At 56.3% G+C, this 17,755-nt stretch overlaps 5 protein-coding genes across 5 annotated transcripts; 2 read left to right on the forward strand and 3 right to left on the reverse strand.

The window, feature by feature from the left end:
- Positions 1 to 33: 33 nt before the first annotated feature.
- E0L32_012038 (uncharacterized protein) lies at positions 34 to 853 on the reverse strand (the record flags this gene model as incomplete). The annotated part of the gene is made up of 4 exons (XM_031134834.1): positions 34 to 155; positions 234 to 414; positions 462 to 507; positions 546 to 853. The coding sequence occupies 4 exons, from the start codon at positions 851 to 853 to the stop codon at positions 34 to 36; spliced, it is 657 nt and encodes a 218-aa protein (XP_030999370.1).
- Positions 854 to 1,802: 949 nt separating this feature from the next.
- E0L32_012039 (uncharacterized protein) lies at positions 1,803 to 4,193 on the forward strand (the record flags this gene model as incomplete). Its single annotated transcript, XM_031134835.1, has 2 exons — positions 1,803 to 2,930; positions 2,991 to 4,193. The coding sequence occupies 2 exons, from the start codon at positions 1,803 to 1,805 to the stop codon at positions 4,191 to 4,193; spliced, it is 2,331 nt and encodes a 776-aa protein (XP_030999371.1).
- A 1,203-nt stretch (positions 4,194 to 5,396) lies between these two features.
- Positions 5,397 to 6,611, forward strand: E0L32_012040 (uncharacterized protein; the record flags this gene model as incomplete). Its single annotated transcript, XM_031134837.1, has 4 exons — positions 5,397 to 5,795; positions 5,896 to 5,947; positions 6,002 to 6,214; positions 6,277 to 6,611. The coding sequence occupies 4 exons, from the start codon at positions 5,397 to 5,399 to the stop codon at positions 6,609 to 6,611; spliced, it is 999 nt and encodes a 332-aa protein (XP_030999372.1).
- Positions 6,612 to 10,840: 4,229 nt separating this feature from the next.
- On the reverse strand, positions 10,841 to 13,434 carry E0L32_012041 (uncharacterized protein; the record flags this gene model as incomplete). Its single annotated transcript, XM_031134838.1, has 2 exons — positions 10,841 to 12,337; positions 13,012 to 13,434. The coding sequence occupies 2 exons, from the start codon at positions 13,432 to 13,434 to the stop codon at positions 10,841 to 10,843; spliced, it is 1,920 nt and encodes a 639-aa protein (XP_030999373.1).
- Positions 13,435 to 14,933: 1,499 nt separating this feature from the next.
- Positions 14,934 to 16,798, reverse strand: E0L32_012042 (uncharacterized protein; the record flags this gene model as incomplete). The annotated part of the gene is made up of 2 exons (XM_031134839.1): positions 14,934 to 15,962; positions 16,025 to 16,798. 2 exons carry the CDS (start codon positions 16,796 to 16,798, stop codon positions 14,934 to 14,936), a joined length of 1,803 nt encoding a protein of 600 aa, XP_030999374.1.
- Positions 16,799 to 17,755: the final 957 nt, after the last annotated feature.

Here is a 17,755-nt window from a genome sequence, read left to right on the forward strand (position 1 = left end):
TCGCAGGGAGAGCTCGATCTCTCGCTGGAGGATTTACTGCTGCTCCTCGGGGAACAGCTCCTCCTTCAGGAGGATGCCGAGCTCCTCGCGCATGGGCTTGAGCTCTTGCAGGTACTGCTCGTACTGGCCCTTGTTCTCGACCTTGGCCTTGATGCCTGCGTTTGCGCCGCAACGTTAGTCCAAGTGGTCAGAGGCCCTCGGATAGAGCTTATTCATTGTATGGGGGAACCTACCCTCGAAGACACGGACGGCGGTGGGGTAGTCGTTCACCCGGCGGGCGGCTTTTAGCGCGGCGATGAGGACGGAGGGAGAAGGGACGAGATCGTAGGCAAAGGCGTTGTTGAGGTTGCGCTGTGGTTGGTGGCACATCGACGTCAGTCCGATCGGTCTCTCTTTGATCATCTCCAGAACGGCCTGCGCCGTCATAACCTTGGGTGGGTCCACCACAATCAACCACGTACCTGAAGCTCGAAAACATCCTGGACGCTGTCGAACTCCTTCTCGTACCTGCAAAACAGCTTCCCGTTAGCCAATTGAGTTCTCACCAGAGGTCGTGCTGCCCATTGAGGGTCGCGACGGGCTCCAATGGAGGGTCGAGGGTGGTCGAGGGTGAGATCAGGCCATGATGACTCGGGTGCACGGATTGGGTGTCGTACCGGGCGGAGAACTCCTCAAAGGTCTCCTCGCCGTGGTCGGAACGGAGGCGAGCAGAGGTGCTGAAGGAGGGAGCAGCAACGATGGGCAGGACCATGGCGGCGCGGGCAGTCATGGGCTGGGCGGCGCGCAGGGTGTTGGCGCGGAAGAAGGTGGTGGCAGGGCCGCGGGCGGCGACTCGGAGGAGGGAGGCGGACATGGCGGCGGTTGTGCGTCGGCGGGAGGAAAGAAAACGAGAAGCTGTGAGGCACGGGAGGGCAGGAGAGCAGGAGCAGAGAGCGGACAAAAGAGATTGAGTTGTTTTGCGAGGTCGTGAGACGGGTGTTGCTCCTAGGGAAGCTGTGGTTTTGGCAGCAAGGTTGGGAATCGAATGATCTCTCGGCTACGATTTTCTCGCTCTGCCTTAGTAACCTAGGGATTCCGGCTGGCTGGCTGGCTGGCCTGTAGCGAATTGCGTGAAAATAATTGGCTGCCTTTCCGCCTGAGGCACCAGGCGCCGCCCAGCTGGGCGTGTTGCGATGGAGACCTGGCGGAGGTCTGGCCAATAAGCGGCGTTGGTTTTTCAATTGGAGACTAGACGATTTACAGCACAGCAGGCAGGCCCACGCACGCCTGGACTATCCCTTTCTGATCAAAGCAGCAGGAGGATCGACCTCCAACCTCTACCAGTAGGGAAAAACAACGTGATGTGATGATGCAGAATCACACAGCACCAAGCCAAACGGGGATGCCAGCCAGCGCGGGCATCTCAATTGATACGAGGGAAGACAAGGTGTTGCGACATGCCCCCCTGTGTAGAAGAGCTTTGATATAACTGTGCAGGAAAACAAGGAGCCAAAAAGCAGAGCCTAGGTTCGTCATGCACCCAAGCTCCGAGTCCCGAGGCCCAGGTTCCAGCACAGATGATACGTCCGTCCATGCAATACCTACCCAGTCCTTTTGGAAGGGTCGCAGCCCGAGATGTCAGCCTGTGGGGGAGATAACATCCATCAACAGTTGGCCAACTGCGTCACTCTATTGTACATACACAAATTGCACCAATCATTATGCACCTGATGCATTCACGCGTGTTTGCGCTTTGCACCCGTTGAAGTTGTTGCCAATTTTTTGCAATAACAGCCCATCAACTTTGCTAATGCCGCACCGCAATGGAGATCCGTGATGTCTCGACACGTGAAGAAGTTGAAGCTGCGCTTCAAAGACTCCATAACCACGAAGCCTCCCTAACCCGACGCCTCGAGACCGTTCGCTCATCACTAGCAGAGCTTGATTGCCATCTCGGAAAACTCGATTCGCTGCGAGCCAACCTAGGTTCACTTGTCATTGCCACCCGTACCATTGCAAACGCCACGCTCTCCAATGCAGCATCGACGGTAGCCAAATTTAGCAGCAGGATCGACCGGCTAGATCTGGAAGAGAGGAGGGTCGACGAAACGCTCGAGGTGGTGGAGCTTGTCGCAGAGCTGAAAGCATGTGTTCACGGTGTCGTAGGCTCGATGGGGGCTCCCCAAGACTGGGATAGCGCAGCTCGATACCTTTCTCGCACTGCCAAAATACCAGAGGAAATCATACGCGGAGGTTTCTCAGCTGCGGTGGTGCCGAGCACCGAGGTGCCCGACCCGCCGTGGGATACCCTGCAGGAGGCAAAGCATAGTTTGTGCCGCCTGTTCGTCCGCGAATTCCAACGCGCAGTTCGTGATGGGGACGAGGCCAAGGTCACGAGGTACTTCAAGTTGTTCCCTTTGATCGGCATGCGCGACGTCGGTCTGGATATTTACGGGCGGCACATATGCCAGGCCGTGGCCGAGAGGGGGCGAAAGGAGCTGGAAGGGACCAAAAGCGGTCAGGTAGCACCGCTTTTCTATTCGAATGCCCTCACCAAGCTATTTCGACATATTGTGCACATCATCGAAATCCATGGTCCTTTGGTTGAGCACTGTTACGGATCTGGCCAAATGGTCAAGGTGATCGAGCGACTCCAGGACGAGGCTGATATACAGGGCGGTATGATTCTGGACGCATGGAGCGAGGCAGAGGATATCAACAGACGGCTCACATCCATCAAAAGCTATCCTTTCTCTTTCTTGTTGAAGAGTTTTCTTGTTGAGAACAGAGCTGTGCCCAGAACACATTCTCCAGCAAGCAACGACACATCCCAAGATAAGGACTACAGTCCAGCCACAGATGCCAAAGATGTGGATCGCCTTCTTGGTGAAATGGCCACCATGCTGACCGCATGGTCTCATTACATGCAATATGTTGCTTCAAAATGCAAGGTAATATCCTCGCTTTCTGGAACGTCAGTCTTGCCCTCCTTACTAACACACTCACAACAGACCACCAGTGAGAGCTCGGAAGGGGGGCACTCTCCTATTCCTACCATCTTACTCTGTTCAAAGCTCTACCGTAAGACTGACGAAATACTTGCAACGCCCTTTAAGGCCATGACGACGTTCTTCTTGCGGAGATCTATCGAGAAGTCTTTCGAGTTGAACGAGTTCCCGAGCATCTCGCTAAAAAGTCCCGTCGACACCAGCTCACCCTTGATCATTACAGCTGTCGACGACGTTGTTTTCATCGTCGACACAATTATCCGCAGGATCATCTCCACGTCCCACATAGCCGTCGCAACCTCGCTCATCCCCGTCATCAGTCGTGTGCTCGAGACGGATTTCGTCGGCATCATACATCACAAAATGTCAGAAGAAGCATACCCGAGGGCTCCTACTTCACGAGGGAACCCCCCTGAGACCAAGATCATCATGTTCATTGTCCTTATGAATAGCCTCGACGCAGCGAATGACTACCTCCTCCGCATCGTCAACCGCTTTTTTAGCACAAGCAATTCCCCAGCCGACGGATCATCCATGCGCAGCATTCCACCACCCGACTGCCCCCTAGGCGGCGCCTTTACCGATTCGCGGGATCTAGCCTCTGTGGCTGCTGCGCTTCGTACACTCGTCTCCTCCTTCAGATCCAGGACGACCGAGTTGCTAGCCAGTGCCTCGCAGGCCCTTTTCACCCACGCTGTCAAGCCGCGCCTACGTAGTGCCGTGAGCGACGCGTTCCGGGATAGCAACTACGGGACGGAGGAAGAAATGACGGGGCCGGAGGATGAAGATGAACAACAAGAGGCGAGTTCGGTCACATCACGTTTTGAGCAAGGCTGGGAGCAGTGTATGCGTCCCCTCCATCGCGTCATGACGTCCCAGTGCTACACCGCACTCCTGGCCCTGGCGGCGGCGCACCTCGCCCAAGCGCTGGAGAAGAGGTTCTGGAACCACACCAAGCGTATAAGCGAGCTGGGTTTGATCCGGCTGGAGAGGGATTACTCGGGCATCATTGGCGTTGTGGCAAGGCGCGACTATTCGGCTCGGCAAGCATTCGTACGGGTCTCCCAGATGCTGGTCATCGTGAATCTCGAAGACGACGAGTGGGAAGAGCTAAAGCACGCCGGGGAGCGGGGTCATAGCGATCAGGGTGTTGTTTGGGTGCTGGATCAGGAGGAGCGAGTAGCACTTAGGAAGATAGTGAAGTAGACCTCTTGATACGCATACCGACAGCTCCCCTCCCTGGCGATGAATAATGAATTGACCTTTCCTTTCCCTGAAACAAAGCTTCCACATAGCAGAAGGTAGGTACTAAAGATTCTTGTGGTCTGTACCCAGTGGATCCTTGACGCTCTCTAGCTCCTCTCGCCATTTCTCAAGCCGTAAGTAAGTTGGAAGTAAACTGCTTGGAGAATTATGCTACTGGCTGCAAGAACTGGCTGCATAGAAAGGACAGACTGGGCGGACAGAGAAGATTTTGATCTCAGAGACAGGGTCACGAGCAGGCCTCTGGGGTTCTTATGAACAGTCTGCTCGGAGCAAATCTCCAAAAAATGTTCTTGGTGCCGCCTTTTGTCATCTTGTCAGATGCAGATTCCAACAAACGGAGCAGGCCCCCCCTGCGATTCGCTCCCGCGGTCTCCGATTGCAACTGTAAATTGCAATGGCATTCGCAGCGAATCACATGCGGATCTTGAGAAATTGGCTCGTGCTAACTGGGAGGGCCACTTGGGGCCGGCCGCACTGCTGTTACCTAGGGGCTGGCTCCAGGGGGCAATTCTGGCGCAAAATGACGCCGAGGTGCTTCTTGCCCCAGTGAACGCTGAGTGGATGTTTCCCCTTTTTTTTTTCTTTGGGCAGAGGGGTGCCCGAAAACCACCATCAAAATATTTTGTCTCGTTCTGGCAGGCACGACAGGTTACTTAGTCAGTACGCTAATAAGCAGGAAGCTACGTAGCTTAATTCCAACAAGAGCGAGCCACACCCTCTCTCGAGTCCTTTTTTTCTTTCATCTCCCGTCCTCCCCAGCACAGGAGTCGTTGTCTCGCTTCAAGACCTCTCAAACGACTTCGGTGCCTTTTCTCCTTCTTTCTTGTCGCTCCTTCAGACCTTCACTTGGGTTCCTTTTCTTTTCTGCTGGACGCGCCGGATAACCGTATCTTGCTAGGGGAACGAACAGTCTCCCTGCTCGCTCTTATCCGCGTCTTCCGTGTCAGCCTGTGCGCACAAACCAAACTTGCTCGTGTTGCGCGGCGCAAAAGTTTGACTGTGAGTCCGATCGACCTGGGAGTTGTCAATGGCAGTGCTAGCGGCGCATTGCGACAACGCGAGGTTCCTGTCTTCTAACCATCGGTGCCCTTGTTTAGATTCACTTGTAATCCCGCTGTCGAGAAGCTGTCTGCAGTCGTCGCGATGGCCTCTTCTATTCCCATCCCCACCATCGACCGGCCGTTTGGCATCGAGCTATGGCCCTACTTCAGCAAGGCCTTCGAGATGGTCGCGGGCTACCCGGCTGAGGACTTCAGGTTCAAGGTCGGCGAGACCCCCATGTCGACCCTCAAGGAGACGGGCATTTTCATTGTCATCTACTACATCATCATCTTCGGCGGCAGGGAGCTGATGCGCAACCGCGAGCCCTTCAAGCTCAAGGCGCTCTTCCTCATCCACAACTTCTATCTCACCGCCATCAGCGGCATCTTGCTCGTGCTCTTCATTGAGCAGCTTCTGCCTACCGTCGTCCGAGGCGGCATTTTCCACGCCATCTGCCACGTCGAGGGCGGCTGGACTCAGCCCCTTGTCGTCCTTTACTACGTATGTCCTGGGCCCCAGATACCGTATTGGCCGCATGGCCGCATCTTGCCGGAGGGTGCTGACCTTGTGTGTGTTTGTCTAGCTGAACTACCTGACCAAGTACCTGGAGCTGCTCGACACCGTCTTCCTGTTCCTCAAGAAGAAGCCCCTGAGTATGTCCGATCCGTGAAGACAGCAGACATGCGCGATTGCTAATTCGTAGCTAGCCTTCCTCCACTGCTACCACCATGGTGCTACCGCTTTCCTCTGCTACACTCAGCTCATCGGCTCTACCGCTGTCTCCTGGGTCCCCATTACCCTCAACCTGACTGTCCACGTCGTCATGTACTGGTACTACTTCCAGTCCGCTCGTGGCATCCGCATCTGGTGGAAGGAGTGGGTCACTCGCCTCCAGATCATCCAGTTCGTCATTGATCTTGGTAAGCTTGAACTTCTGGGATGGATATCTTGTAGGCGCTGGCTAATCCGGGCGCTGCTGCAGGCTTCGTCTACTTCGCCTCATACACGTACTTCACCTCGACCTACTTCTCCTGGATGCCCAACGCTGGCAAGTGCGCCGGTGAGGAGTTTGCTGCTTTCGCCGGCATCGGTACCCTGAGCTCGTACCTGGTCCTCTTCATCTCGTTCTACTTCGCCACCTACAAGAAGGACCGCAAGGCCCCGACCGCCCGCAAGTCGCTTCGCCGTATGAGCCAGGCTCCTCTCCCCGACCCTCAGGACCTGATCCACGGCCACATTACCCACCAGGAGGCCACCCCTGCCAAGACAACGGGCGCCAAGGTCAACGGCTCGACTCCCCGCTCCCGCAAGGCGTAAAGGCCTTATTGGGGAGGGTGTTTGTCATTTGCAAGCGGGAGTCATTGACAGGTCCAAAGAGAAGATATCAATCGATCTTTGTTCTGAATGATGTCGAACTCCCGGTTAGTGGCGATCAAATTTCAAGGGTTCTCGGGGCGAAAGAGAGCCATTCTCGGAGGGCGACGCTTCCTTGTGTCACCCTGATTATGAGCAATAGGGTTTCGCTTTTTTCGGAAACATGTCTTCGCGGCATCTGGACTCATTTGCAGGGAATTTTTACGAAGGAAAAATCATGTCGGCTCTGGTTTATGTGACGTCGTACATCTACCAGCGGAAGTGGGTTGGAGGGCGTGGCTCGTGAGGAACGGCACGCGTGTACATCACGGACTCTTTTCAGGCGCGTGTAGGTCCAGGGGTTGGTTGTCTGTACGATGCGGAGCGTTGGACTCGGCGCTGGTCCTCTCCGGAGAGATCAATGGGCAACGGACGATGTGGACGATCCCTAGCTGGGAGGGCTTTTGTGGCTCGTCTGGTCAAGGTCGTCCTCGTCTTCTATTTCTGTATCTCGAACGGCATGATCGACTCTTGTCCATCACTCACTTGAGTTTTATAGGCTGATGAAGCCGACCAAATTTAAGATATAATAATAAACAAGTAACAGTTAACTCGCTCGAGGTCAGGGGTGTGGAGTGAAGTGCACAGGATGCTTATGGCAGTCTCGGCTGTAGGACCAGTCAGTACCCTTGACGATGCTCGGGCCGCAGAGGCAGGAAGAACATTGGGTCAGGGACAGAACGACCTAGAGTCCAGGATCCGTCTTGGTGTGCAAGGCTTGAAGTGTCACAACGGGCTATCGGTTCTGCTCAGACGTCGGTGCTCCTCCAGAAACCCATAGCCATCGAGTTCTGTTGATACAAGATATATCCGATATTCATATACGACAAACACGTAGCAGGTAAGGTGTGAGCCCGATAACACAACGGTCTATCTGGATGCAAGTTCACGCCTTTAGGTCTGGCGATCAATTGCCTTCCAAGCCTCTCTGACCGTGCTACGTTCGATATGGAAGTTCACCGAGCCTAACAGCTTGGAGCCTCGCATGGCGCCGCTTCCCGGACTCAAGACCTCTCTCTCCTCCGCCCAACTCTATGGGGCGGGATCCTATCTGTCTTCCCCTTCATCGTGCCGTGTCAAACACCGGATACGAGAGGATGTGGAGTGTGGTTGCGAAAGGAACTTAACTCCGTCTCTCCCTTGCGTTCCTTTTTTGTGCGAATAGGCCCTGAAGGTTAAGTGTCGTTGGGGGCTTGCTCGAGCGCGTGCATTTGCACGGGAGGTTGGGTTGGTCGTATTGCTTTTGGAGGTGCAGCCACGAGGACCTTTTTTTGCATTCCAGCGGGAGGCAAGGCAAGGGAGTTGGCACCTGCGAGAAAAAGGGGGCCCGCCCAACATCTCACGGAACTAACGAGGTCGCAGTCCTCTGGTGGAGCAATGGTTTGTTTTTGTTTTTTTCCTCCTGACAAAGCACAACTTTTTTTGTTTGTTTCATCGGTTTGATGTTGGCCCTCGTGTTACATTTTCACACTTGGTTTTTTTGCAGAGACGATGATGTGATGGGGGCGGGCCGCCGGGTGGAGTGCGTCAAAGGGTCGGTCGGCCGGGCGGGCGGGGTGTGCTGTTAGTTGGTCCGGCGTTTTCGGGGGCGGAGGAGGGGCCTAGCTACCTAGGTAGAATGGATGTTGTTGGACAAGACTCTGGGCACAACTCGCTTCAGCGAGTTGGTTCTGCAAAATTGTTACCTTACCGCAACAATCGACACACCTCTCAACTGCGACTTGAAAGAGCGCTCGGTCTCGAACGAGATCAGCGGGGGATTCCAAAAGCAACGAGTTTTCAAAGGTAGGTTGTGGTGTGCCCAGCCCAGACTGGGCCTCCCCCAATCTGCCAGCGAAGCACCGTAGTCTCCAAGCGGGGTGCAAATCCCACACAAATGCAAACTCCCGTTCAAAAAAAAAAAAAAAAAAAAAAAAAAAAGCAGACATGTGTAGATTAAACATGACACGGGAAAAAGGGCCCATTACATTAGGGAGGATACGGAAAAGAGAAAGGTTGCAGGCAGCGAAATATCAACTATTAAGCAGCCCGCCCGAATCTATCCGGTGACAAGACGCAAACATCCTGCGCAGCTGGGCAATAATCCTGGTTGGGTTGGGGGCAGGCAGGCATCTGTCTTTGTCAGATTATTGTAGGCCGTTTCTTCTTCTGCTCGTTTTGTGTGCGCCAACAGCATGTTCCAGTGTTGTTGCGGCCGCCTTCTGATCGGCCCTCTCTGTTGGCCCTCTTTCCACCTTTCTTCGTTGCAATCGTTTGGCTCTGGTGGACTTCCTGGCCATGCTCGGGATACAGTCAGTTGCACCTCTGCCACGCAGCCATACAGTCAAGGGGGCAGTGGGGGCCTAGCAAAAGGATGCAGGCATATCTGGCATGCATGCACCTTAAAGTCCAACGCGGGAAGGCCCCTAGACAGCCTATCAAAGCTATGGACATGGGGGGACAGGGGGGCGGGGGGGACTGGGACTCTCGTTCTTCTTGTTCGAATATAGCCTGTTCCTGCATGTTGGGTTGATGGACGGGGTTATCGGCATGGTTGTTGTGCCTCTTTGGTTATGAGAGGGGTGGGTGGTGTGTACGCATCAAATTAGGTGTTTGTTCTGTTGCAACACTACCTACCTACTACCACTTTACCTACGTGTGTGTGTGCCTTACTCCCGATTATTAGACCGACCGAATTGAAGAGATACCTACTGTCCGTGGATGGGGAATAAAAAAAAAGGGGGGGGGAGGGAGGGGGATGAGCATAGATCTTCAGAAAGCCAAGAGAAAAAGCAAAGGGGTGTTTGAAGAAAAAAGGGCAGGTGACTTTGAACGATCGTCTGCAATTGTAAAGAGAAACAGTCATGTAGGTAGGTAGATATGGACTTGTTTCAACCAAGGGATGACTAGCTGACAACCTCGGGTGTGTGTGTGTAATATGCTGTGGTGTAAGTGCGTTTATCTTCCCCCCCCTGCGTGACCAGACTCGGGCACTATCGAAAGGTGTCAAATTGTACCAAAACACACACACATACACACGAGATCATACATCCAAGGACTGACAGAAAAAAAGGGGCCAAAGAAGGAAAATCCTCGTTCATTTTTACCCCGTGTTGTAGATGATCAATCTTGAAGATCCAAACGCCATGTAGCTCCAGAGCAAGCAAGCAGACCTTGCAAAGCCAAGGACTCGCTTTCCCGCCCCCCCCCCCCCCCTCCCCCTCCTCCTCAAACGCTCCTAGCAGGGCCTCCTTGCTCACCCCGTTCCCCCCCTCGTCACCAGCACACAGTCTCGCACGCTTCCCTCTTTGGATCCGATGTGTGTGTATGTAGGTCCTTGTAAGCGACATTCGGACAGAGATCCGTGCGTCACTTTCTGCGACACAGTGCACACGATGGCAAGAAAGAAAAAGGGCAATAGAAATCACAAGTCTTAGACAAGAGTTGGGGAGAGCCAGCCGAGAGAGACACCAAAACCCGCTCGGATCCCCTCACTATCGGCTGCGTCCAGAGAGAGGAAATGCAGGCACCCGACGTCACGTCTCAGACGGTCGACGCACACACTTTGAAGACTTACACGGGTTCTCGGCGCTCGGTTGGGAACATGTCTGTGAGATGGGGGAGCTGCGGATCCTAGATCAAAGCAAAACAGACCATCGCATAGCAAGATTTGAAACGAGGTCATGTTCGTCATGAAGAACGTTTGTAAAATTTCCAAGATAAAATCTCAAATGACAAGGAAAGCCTTGTTCTGGTATCATAGCCCATTTGTTTTCCCTTCCCAGTCCTAATATCCCGAAGCCCGATCCAGAGCAGCCATCAGACTGCAAGCCGCCTCATCCAGATATCTCTCTCTTCCATCATAGTCATCCGCATTCTCATCTCATCCCATCTGACTCATCGCCATGTCCATAAACAGTAGAATATTTCCTCCCAATGCGCCGATGCCCGAGTTCCCTTCCCAATGTATAAAATCCCAGGTAGCCAGCCCCCCCGTCCAAGTTTAAACGCCGGTAATAGTGTGTGTGATGATGTTTAAAAAAAAACGCAATGTGGTATAACCCATGAGATAGCAAATGTAGCAGCAGTAAGCCCGACAACTCCGTAGTAAACAAATATAAGAAAAAAAGGGATATCGTGTAAGGAGAGACCGTTCACACAAGCCGGCTAGCAGCCTTGTTCGCCCTCCTCCGCGCCGCCAGTCCAGCCAGCAGACTGCGCCGCGCCTCCGTCACCGGCGAGACGGGCGACTCGGGCAGGCCCATCGACATCCGCCGAGGCGGCGTCGACGCCGAGGCGTTCCTGCGCGCCGCCCGCAGGATCTCGTTGTAGGTGACGGGAGACTGCGGCGACCGAGGAGGCGTCTGCGGCCGGGCGGGGATGACAGTCACGGCGGGGTGCTCGGGCGCCTTCTCCTGCGGGGCGGCGGCGGCGACGACCTCCTCCTTGGCCGGCGAGGCGGGGAGGTCGCGGGGCTGCGTGGCCGCAAAGTCCCGGAGCAGGGGCCGGCTGCGCTTGCGGGCCAGCGTGAAGGTCTTGGACACGCCGCGGAACAGCGCCTGCGTCTTGGACGGGCTGACGTCCGACACCTCGGTGTCGTCCTCCTCCTCGTGCGTCGTGGGCAGCGAGTACGTGCTGCCGTTGGCGTAGGGGTCGATCGAGAGGAACGAGTGCTGCCTCTGGTGCCTGCCGCTGCCGGCGAGCAGCAGGGACGAGAACTTGTTGCTGCCGCTGAGGCTGTTCTTGCGGGACGACGAGGAGGAAAAGGAAAAGTGCGAGCTGCTGGTGATGGAGCCCGACGACGCGGTCGAGGGCCGGGTCATGCTGGCGAGGACGCCGCTCGGGGCGCAGAGCATGCTCTCGCGGCGCGAGTTGACGGTGCTCGAGGAGCCGGAGCGGCGGGGCACGGACGGGAGGTCGACGAGGGAGGGCTTGCCGATGAAGACGACCGAGACCACCTTGGCCGTGTCTTCGTAGCTGCGTCGGGATGGGGACTGGGGGTCGTCGTTGCCCGAGTCGTAGTCGTAGTCGGAGAAGTCGTCGGCCGAGGAGGACGCCTCCTCTTCAGACGACATGTAGACCTCGTGCGGGTTGGCGGTCGCGAGCATGTCCCGGGCCTCGAGGATCTGGTGGGCCTCGATGGACGCTCGCAGCTTCAGCTGGAGGTCGTCGAACAGCCTAGAGGCTCTCATGGCGCTCTTGGCGGGCAGTGCCGGCGGTGCCAGGCCGGCGGCGGCGTTCTTCTGTGCGGCGACGTTCATGTCTGTTTCTTGTTGGTCGTCGTCGTCGTCGTCGTCAATGTCGAGGCCGTAGAACTGGTCAATGATGCAGTCGTCATAGGTTTCGTGGGACTCGGAGGGGAGCTGCGAGGCCTCTGTATATGACGTCTCGGGGCCGCCGTTGACGGAGTCGACAGCCTGCCCAGGCTCCCTTGCAGGCAAGGAGGGCGGGTGCACCAGAGACATTGCCCGTGGAATGGGTGACGGCAATAGTCTCGCGAGTCCGGGTCCCGGGGATTGCACTGGAACGCGGAGGACTCGAGCGTGTCGGTTCTCCAAGGGAGATGCAGAGAAAGGCGTGTGGCGTGTATAGGCGAGCCTCTCCTCTTTTGGTGTCTGTTCTGTCAGACCAAGATGCTGATCCACAGCAATCTGCTCGTGTCTATTAGCAAACCGGCGCTCTCGTGCTGGAATGGCGGCTCGGATGTGTCTAAGGGTGGAACATGAAGGAAGGGAGGACAGCTGAAGGTGCTAGACAGGGTGGAGGGGGGGCATCGCCATTTTTAACAAGAGCGACGACAGATGGGATGGAGGATGGGACAAGAGGGGTGTGTAAGTCGAGGTGATAGTCTGCAACCCATTCCGGCCGCCATAATGCCAATCCCAGCTTGGGGGTGTGCATCAACTCCTCCGTGTGTAAACGACCCTGGTGCCTTAACACGGCCGCGATATGAGGCGGGGAGGGGGCCAGGAGGGATTGATTGATGGATTGATTGACATGGGTATTTTTGGGTGCAGGGGGGGGCCAAAGGGGAGACCAGGGGGGAGAAAGGGGGGGTGTGTGTCGATCGAGGACGCCCGCGTACCTTACACGCCCCCACACAAGGGCTGTCGATCTGTAATAGACCCTTCAAGGGGAGTCTTGTCTCTCCAACAAGCGAAGCGAGGACACCAAAAGAGGTCAAGTTGACTGGCGAGTTGATGCAGCGCCCTATGCACCAAGAATCGTTAGGCATGCCTCGTGACAGTTGACGATGGTTGGCGGGCGATGGAGCCTCTGATGTTTCATCTGGGACCACCAACCAACACAGGCCAGGCCGACTTACCGGACGGGATGCCTCCTTCTCAGACCCCAATTGTTTCCGGGGCAGCGTGTTTCGGCCTGGCGATGCCGTGCGCACGCGCTGGCTCCTTCTGGTCTTTGGATGTCGGGGACCGAGAGTGAGCGTGAGAGTGAGAGTCTCTCCGGTGGGGAGAGGGCTGTGGATGAGTGAGCCGGGCTGAGCTGGATCGAGTGTGTTTTTGACAGCTGTGTGTCTTGGTGGTGTGTAAGACTCGGTCAAAGGTTTGTTTCGTACCACGTCCGAACCACAGCAGCTGGACAGCTTGAGGATGCGATGTGAAGCACAATGGCAGCCGTTGGCAAGTAGAAAATGATGATGCACTCTCTCGGGGGGGGAGGAAGAGGGCTGAATGGATGTAGTCTTGTATTTGACTCCAGGGAAGGCGCAACGCCATAGAGTAGCCATTTTCAGTTCTTTCCCGCTTCCAACCACAGGCCCATCATCAATCAGCCCAACCTGCTCTAGTCTTGCCTTCCTCGCCTTTCTTAGTGCTGTCTCTCGAATCGTAAGAGTAGACAAAAAAAAAAAAGCCTCTCCCGTGAACGGATCTGCTCACCTCATGGCCGCCCAGCAGAGAACAAGCGGGCGAAACAGATTCCTCAACAGCCCAGGCGCTGGTTGCAAAAAGGCCATGTCTTGCCTGTTAGTGGCTGGAGGGCCCGCGGTGCTGCTGGGACTGGGCGAGCTAGGCTGCCTTGGGCACTGCAGGCCAGCTAGCGTTGTCACGATTCATGGGGGGGGGTGGCGGTGGGCTGGTGATGTCTCATATCTGGGGTGGGCTGGAAGCCCCCGTCCAAAAGAGACAACGCCAGACGGACCACGCTAACGAAGACGATACTACCTAGTGCTCCCTGCCACTGGGAGAATGGATGGGATGCGCAGGTGCGCATCATCTTTGGGATTTGGTGCGCCAAACCCTACTAGGTACTGTTGCTGCATGGTGAACCCAACCTGCAGAATGCACCTAAGGAGAACCAAGCCTCTTGACGTTCGTGATTGGACTTGGTCCTGTCCGTGCTGCTGCCACAACGGCGGCAAAAAAAAGAAGCAGAACACCACCACCAAACACAAGAGAGCAGCATAAACCACATTGGCACCGGGCAAGGCAGGTGGCGAAAAGAGGGAAGATGCCGGTCCGGAGCCGTTAAGGTTCTGATAGCAGGAGATGGATGGCCCTCTCGAGCCCCAACTAGGCTACCGCACTTTGTGCGAACCTCAAGTTGGGCTATTGATCGGGCTCGCTCAAGCGGCATCAATCCTAAGGGGGCCCTTGGGTAGATCAATCTCTTGGGGATTGCTTCAGCAAAGACTTCGGAGCTGCGTGCCCCTCAACGGCCCTCGTCGGAGCGAGTGCACTGGGCCTCCTCCAGAATCCTCCTCCAATCCAAGACGGCCTACGACCACCACCAGCCAGAAATGGGAAGTCTCGGGAGGTCGACGCCCGCCGACTCGCCGCACCAGCGAACCAGGTCAGCGTCTTCCGCCCGCATTAACACCCACATTGCTACCGTCATGCGAGGGGGGGTGGTGTGCAGTCTCTCAACAGCAAAGAGGAGGAACTGTTTCCATGCCTCTTCCCCCCCCCCCCCCCGAACGCCGCGTGTTGGAATGCGGCACGGCGGGTATGTCTTGGAAATTTTTCAACCGTGGCTTCACTCGGAAACACTAGCCGTAACTTGAACTCGCCCGCCCATATCCACGGGGATCTGCCTTTGGGCGGATTGATAGCCTGAGTCGGGTGCGATAGGTCACACCCTTCCTTTGGTCCAAGGCCTTACCACTTTCACTTTATACTTGAATTGCCAGCGTTTAATCTAGCATCTACATATATACGCTCTTCTAGAACAAATACTCTGGTCTAGGTAGTATATAGCATAGCCCTTCCCTTTGCTTTTGCGATTACCTTACGGCAGCAACCTCTTTGGAGTTCTCGGGTAGTAAGAGGCAAGGTGAACACTCGGTAGAGCAAGCAACCAGGCCACCACGCGGTCCAGTCCGATACCACCACCGCCGTGAGGCGGCACGCCCACCTGGCGGAACACATCGACGTAGTCGCAGATACCGGGGCTCTTGGGGTCGATGCCCTTGGCCCGAATGCGCTCCTCCAACTCATCTGGATCGTTGATACGTTGGCCACCCTGGTAAGACTCAAGTATTAGCTGGTTTGTCTCGAACTTGTAACGAAAGGGTGGGAGAGGACGCACGGATAGAATTTCTTGCCCTCGGAGGCAGAAATCGTAAGCTAGGCAGAGCTTCGCGCCGCCCTCCTTAGGCTCGTGAAGAGGGTCGAGCTTGGCATAGAAAGGCCTGGCAGTCTCGGGGAACTTGTCAAGCACGTAGAAGTCGGTGTTGAACTTCTTGCGGACCAGGGCGCCGAGAGCCTTCTCCTGCGGGGTAGACATGTCCTCGTCGTCCGACACGTTACGGAACTCTTCGGGCCCCTCCTCACGGAGTAGCTTCTGGCCCTCGGCGAAGGTCAGGCGAACCTCCTTGCCGGGCTCCGGCAGGAGGATATCCTCAGAGGGGTAGACCGAACGGACGAGCGCGATTTCTTCCTTGCAGTTCTCTTGAAGACTACGGAACATGTGCAGCAGGACACCCTCGAGCATATCGCGGACCTCTGTGTAGTCTTCCTTGATCTCCATTTCCAGATCAAGACCGGTGAACTCCGTCATGTGCCTAGGTGTGTTGCTGTTCTCGGCCCTGAAGACGGGACCAATGCTGAACACGCGCTTCCTTCCGCCAGCAATCTCGAATTGCTTATAGAATTGTGGTGATTGGGCAAGGAAAGCCTCCTGGTTGAAGTATGGCAGGCGGAAGACGTTGGCACCGCCCTCGGAGGAGGCGCCGATGAGGCAGGGGGGTTCGAACTCTTTGAAGCCGCGCTCCCGGAGGTACGAGCGGAAGAGGTGCTTGGCCTCCATACGGATGTCCTAATAGATTTGATTAATTAGCAATCCATTTTAAAATCGTTAAATTCCAAGCCTGCACATACGGCAATGGCCTGCTGAACGGGTGCGCGCTTGTGCATGGCAATGTTGTCGAGGTGGGTAAGCATGCTGGCGGCCGGTGCGGGGCCGCTCTCGGCAGCGGCCTCGGCCGGCTTCGCAGCCTCCTCGCCCTCGGCCGCCGGCTTGACCTCCTCGTCGCTAAAGTTGGTCACGGCCCTGTTCGCCGCCGCCATGGTCAAGCCAAGCATGGCCGGCGCCGGCGCGACGAGGAAGAAGCGGGTCAGGTGCAGCTCCCAGTCGGCGACGCGGCAGCTCTTGACGGGCTCGTACGGCTTCTTGACGACGGCCTCGACGGCGACGAAGCTCTCGGCGTTTGTGCTGCCGATGTACTTGACCATGGGCCGGCTGACCGGGTGCGTGCCCTCGGGGGCGTCGGGCGCCGAGGCCAGGACCACGCCCTGGACGGCCCAGTTGCCCTCCTCGCGCAGCTCGATGAAGGCCATCTTGGCGCTCTGGATGCGCGAGTTCTGCAGCCACCCCCGGATGATGACGCTCTTGCCCTCGTGCTCCGCGCCCAGGTCGCGCAGGTGGGCCTCCCTGGCGTCGGGGGAGAAAGCAGCCGGAGACGTGGGGGTGACGCGGCCGTAGAAGTCCTTGGACGGGTCGTCGAGCTGGATGGCGGCGACCTGGGTGGCGGCGCGCTCGGCGGCGCGCTGGGCCTTGAGGGCCTCCTTCTTGGCCTTGGCCTCGGCCTTCTTGAGGGCGCTCTTGGACGGTCCGGCGTCGGCCGCGCCTGCTTCGGGGGCTTTGGGGTCCATGATCTTGACCTGTTGGTTGGGTGGTGGTGTGACTTGTGCAAGAGAAGCTCGATTGTCTTGAGCTTCGCGATCATGAAATTTTTGGCGGGGTAGGTATGACACACGCCGCTGGCCTCAGAGTGTGGTTTGGGAGGGGCACGCACCATCTGCCGCCAGCTGGTGGCTTTCAGCATCTCAATCAGCCGCTAGCAACTCCCAGCTATCGAGATGATGAATTTCTACAGTAGGCATACGAAGAACACACGGCACCTCTGGATAGATCTAAGGCCCTTACTTGGATGCAGCCGACTTATCGCGGGAGAAGGAACGTCTTTACTGATATCACGATTCATCTTGACGGTATGCTAGATGGTGGCCAGCTTCAGTATCAGCTAATATGGCTCCCACCGTTGACATGGCGGTTCACCCTCACCCAGCACACACCGAGCCTATGATCTTGGCTTGCTTGGCTATAAATCTTGTACCTGAATGGCCCCCCCTAAAAAAACAACGAGCCGGGTGAGTTTAGCGCGTGGAGTGCATAGAGATAGTCTCAAGCCTCCTGGTACGCGACTATTGAACAATCATAGCAGTCTGCCATCCCTGGCATGACGCCTCCTCACGGGCGACGACTCACAAGCAGAACTGCCTCAGGTTCGAGGACGCGACATATCGACCTGACCTGATAGACTCATGCCAATCGGAAGCCTATCGCTGAGGCTATTGCCGACTCACATACGTACTCCTCGCTCCGCATCACCATCTTGAAACGCACTACCCGAAGCCGCATTCCCGGGCGCCTCTTTTCTCTGGCATTGTCCATGACCACGTCCAATATGTGGCGAAAGCGAGAAAAAAAAAAACCACCCATGCCTCGCTTGCCCAAGCCGGTCCCGGTCTTCGAGGAATGCCCACGGCGCTCCGTTGTTTCGTCGCGTGGCCGCCGAGTGCCAGAGGACGAGGGGGGGGGTGCCTCGC

The sequence above is a fragment of the Thyridium curvatum genome (assembly GCF_004353045.1).
Source record: "Thyridium curvatum strain D216 chromosome Unknown NODE_132_length_59402_cov_84.237368, whole genome shotgun sequence".
NCBI lineage: Eukaryota > Fungi > Ascomycota > Sordariomycetes > Thyridiales > Thyridiaceae > Thyridium > Thyridium curvatum.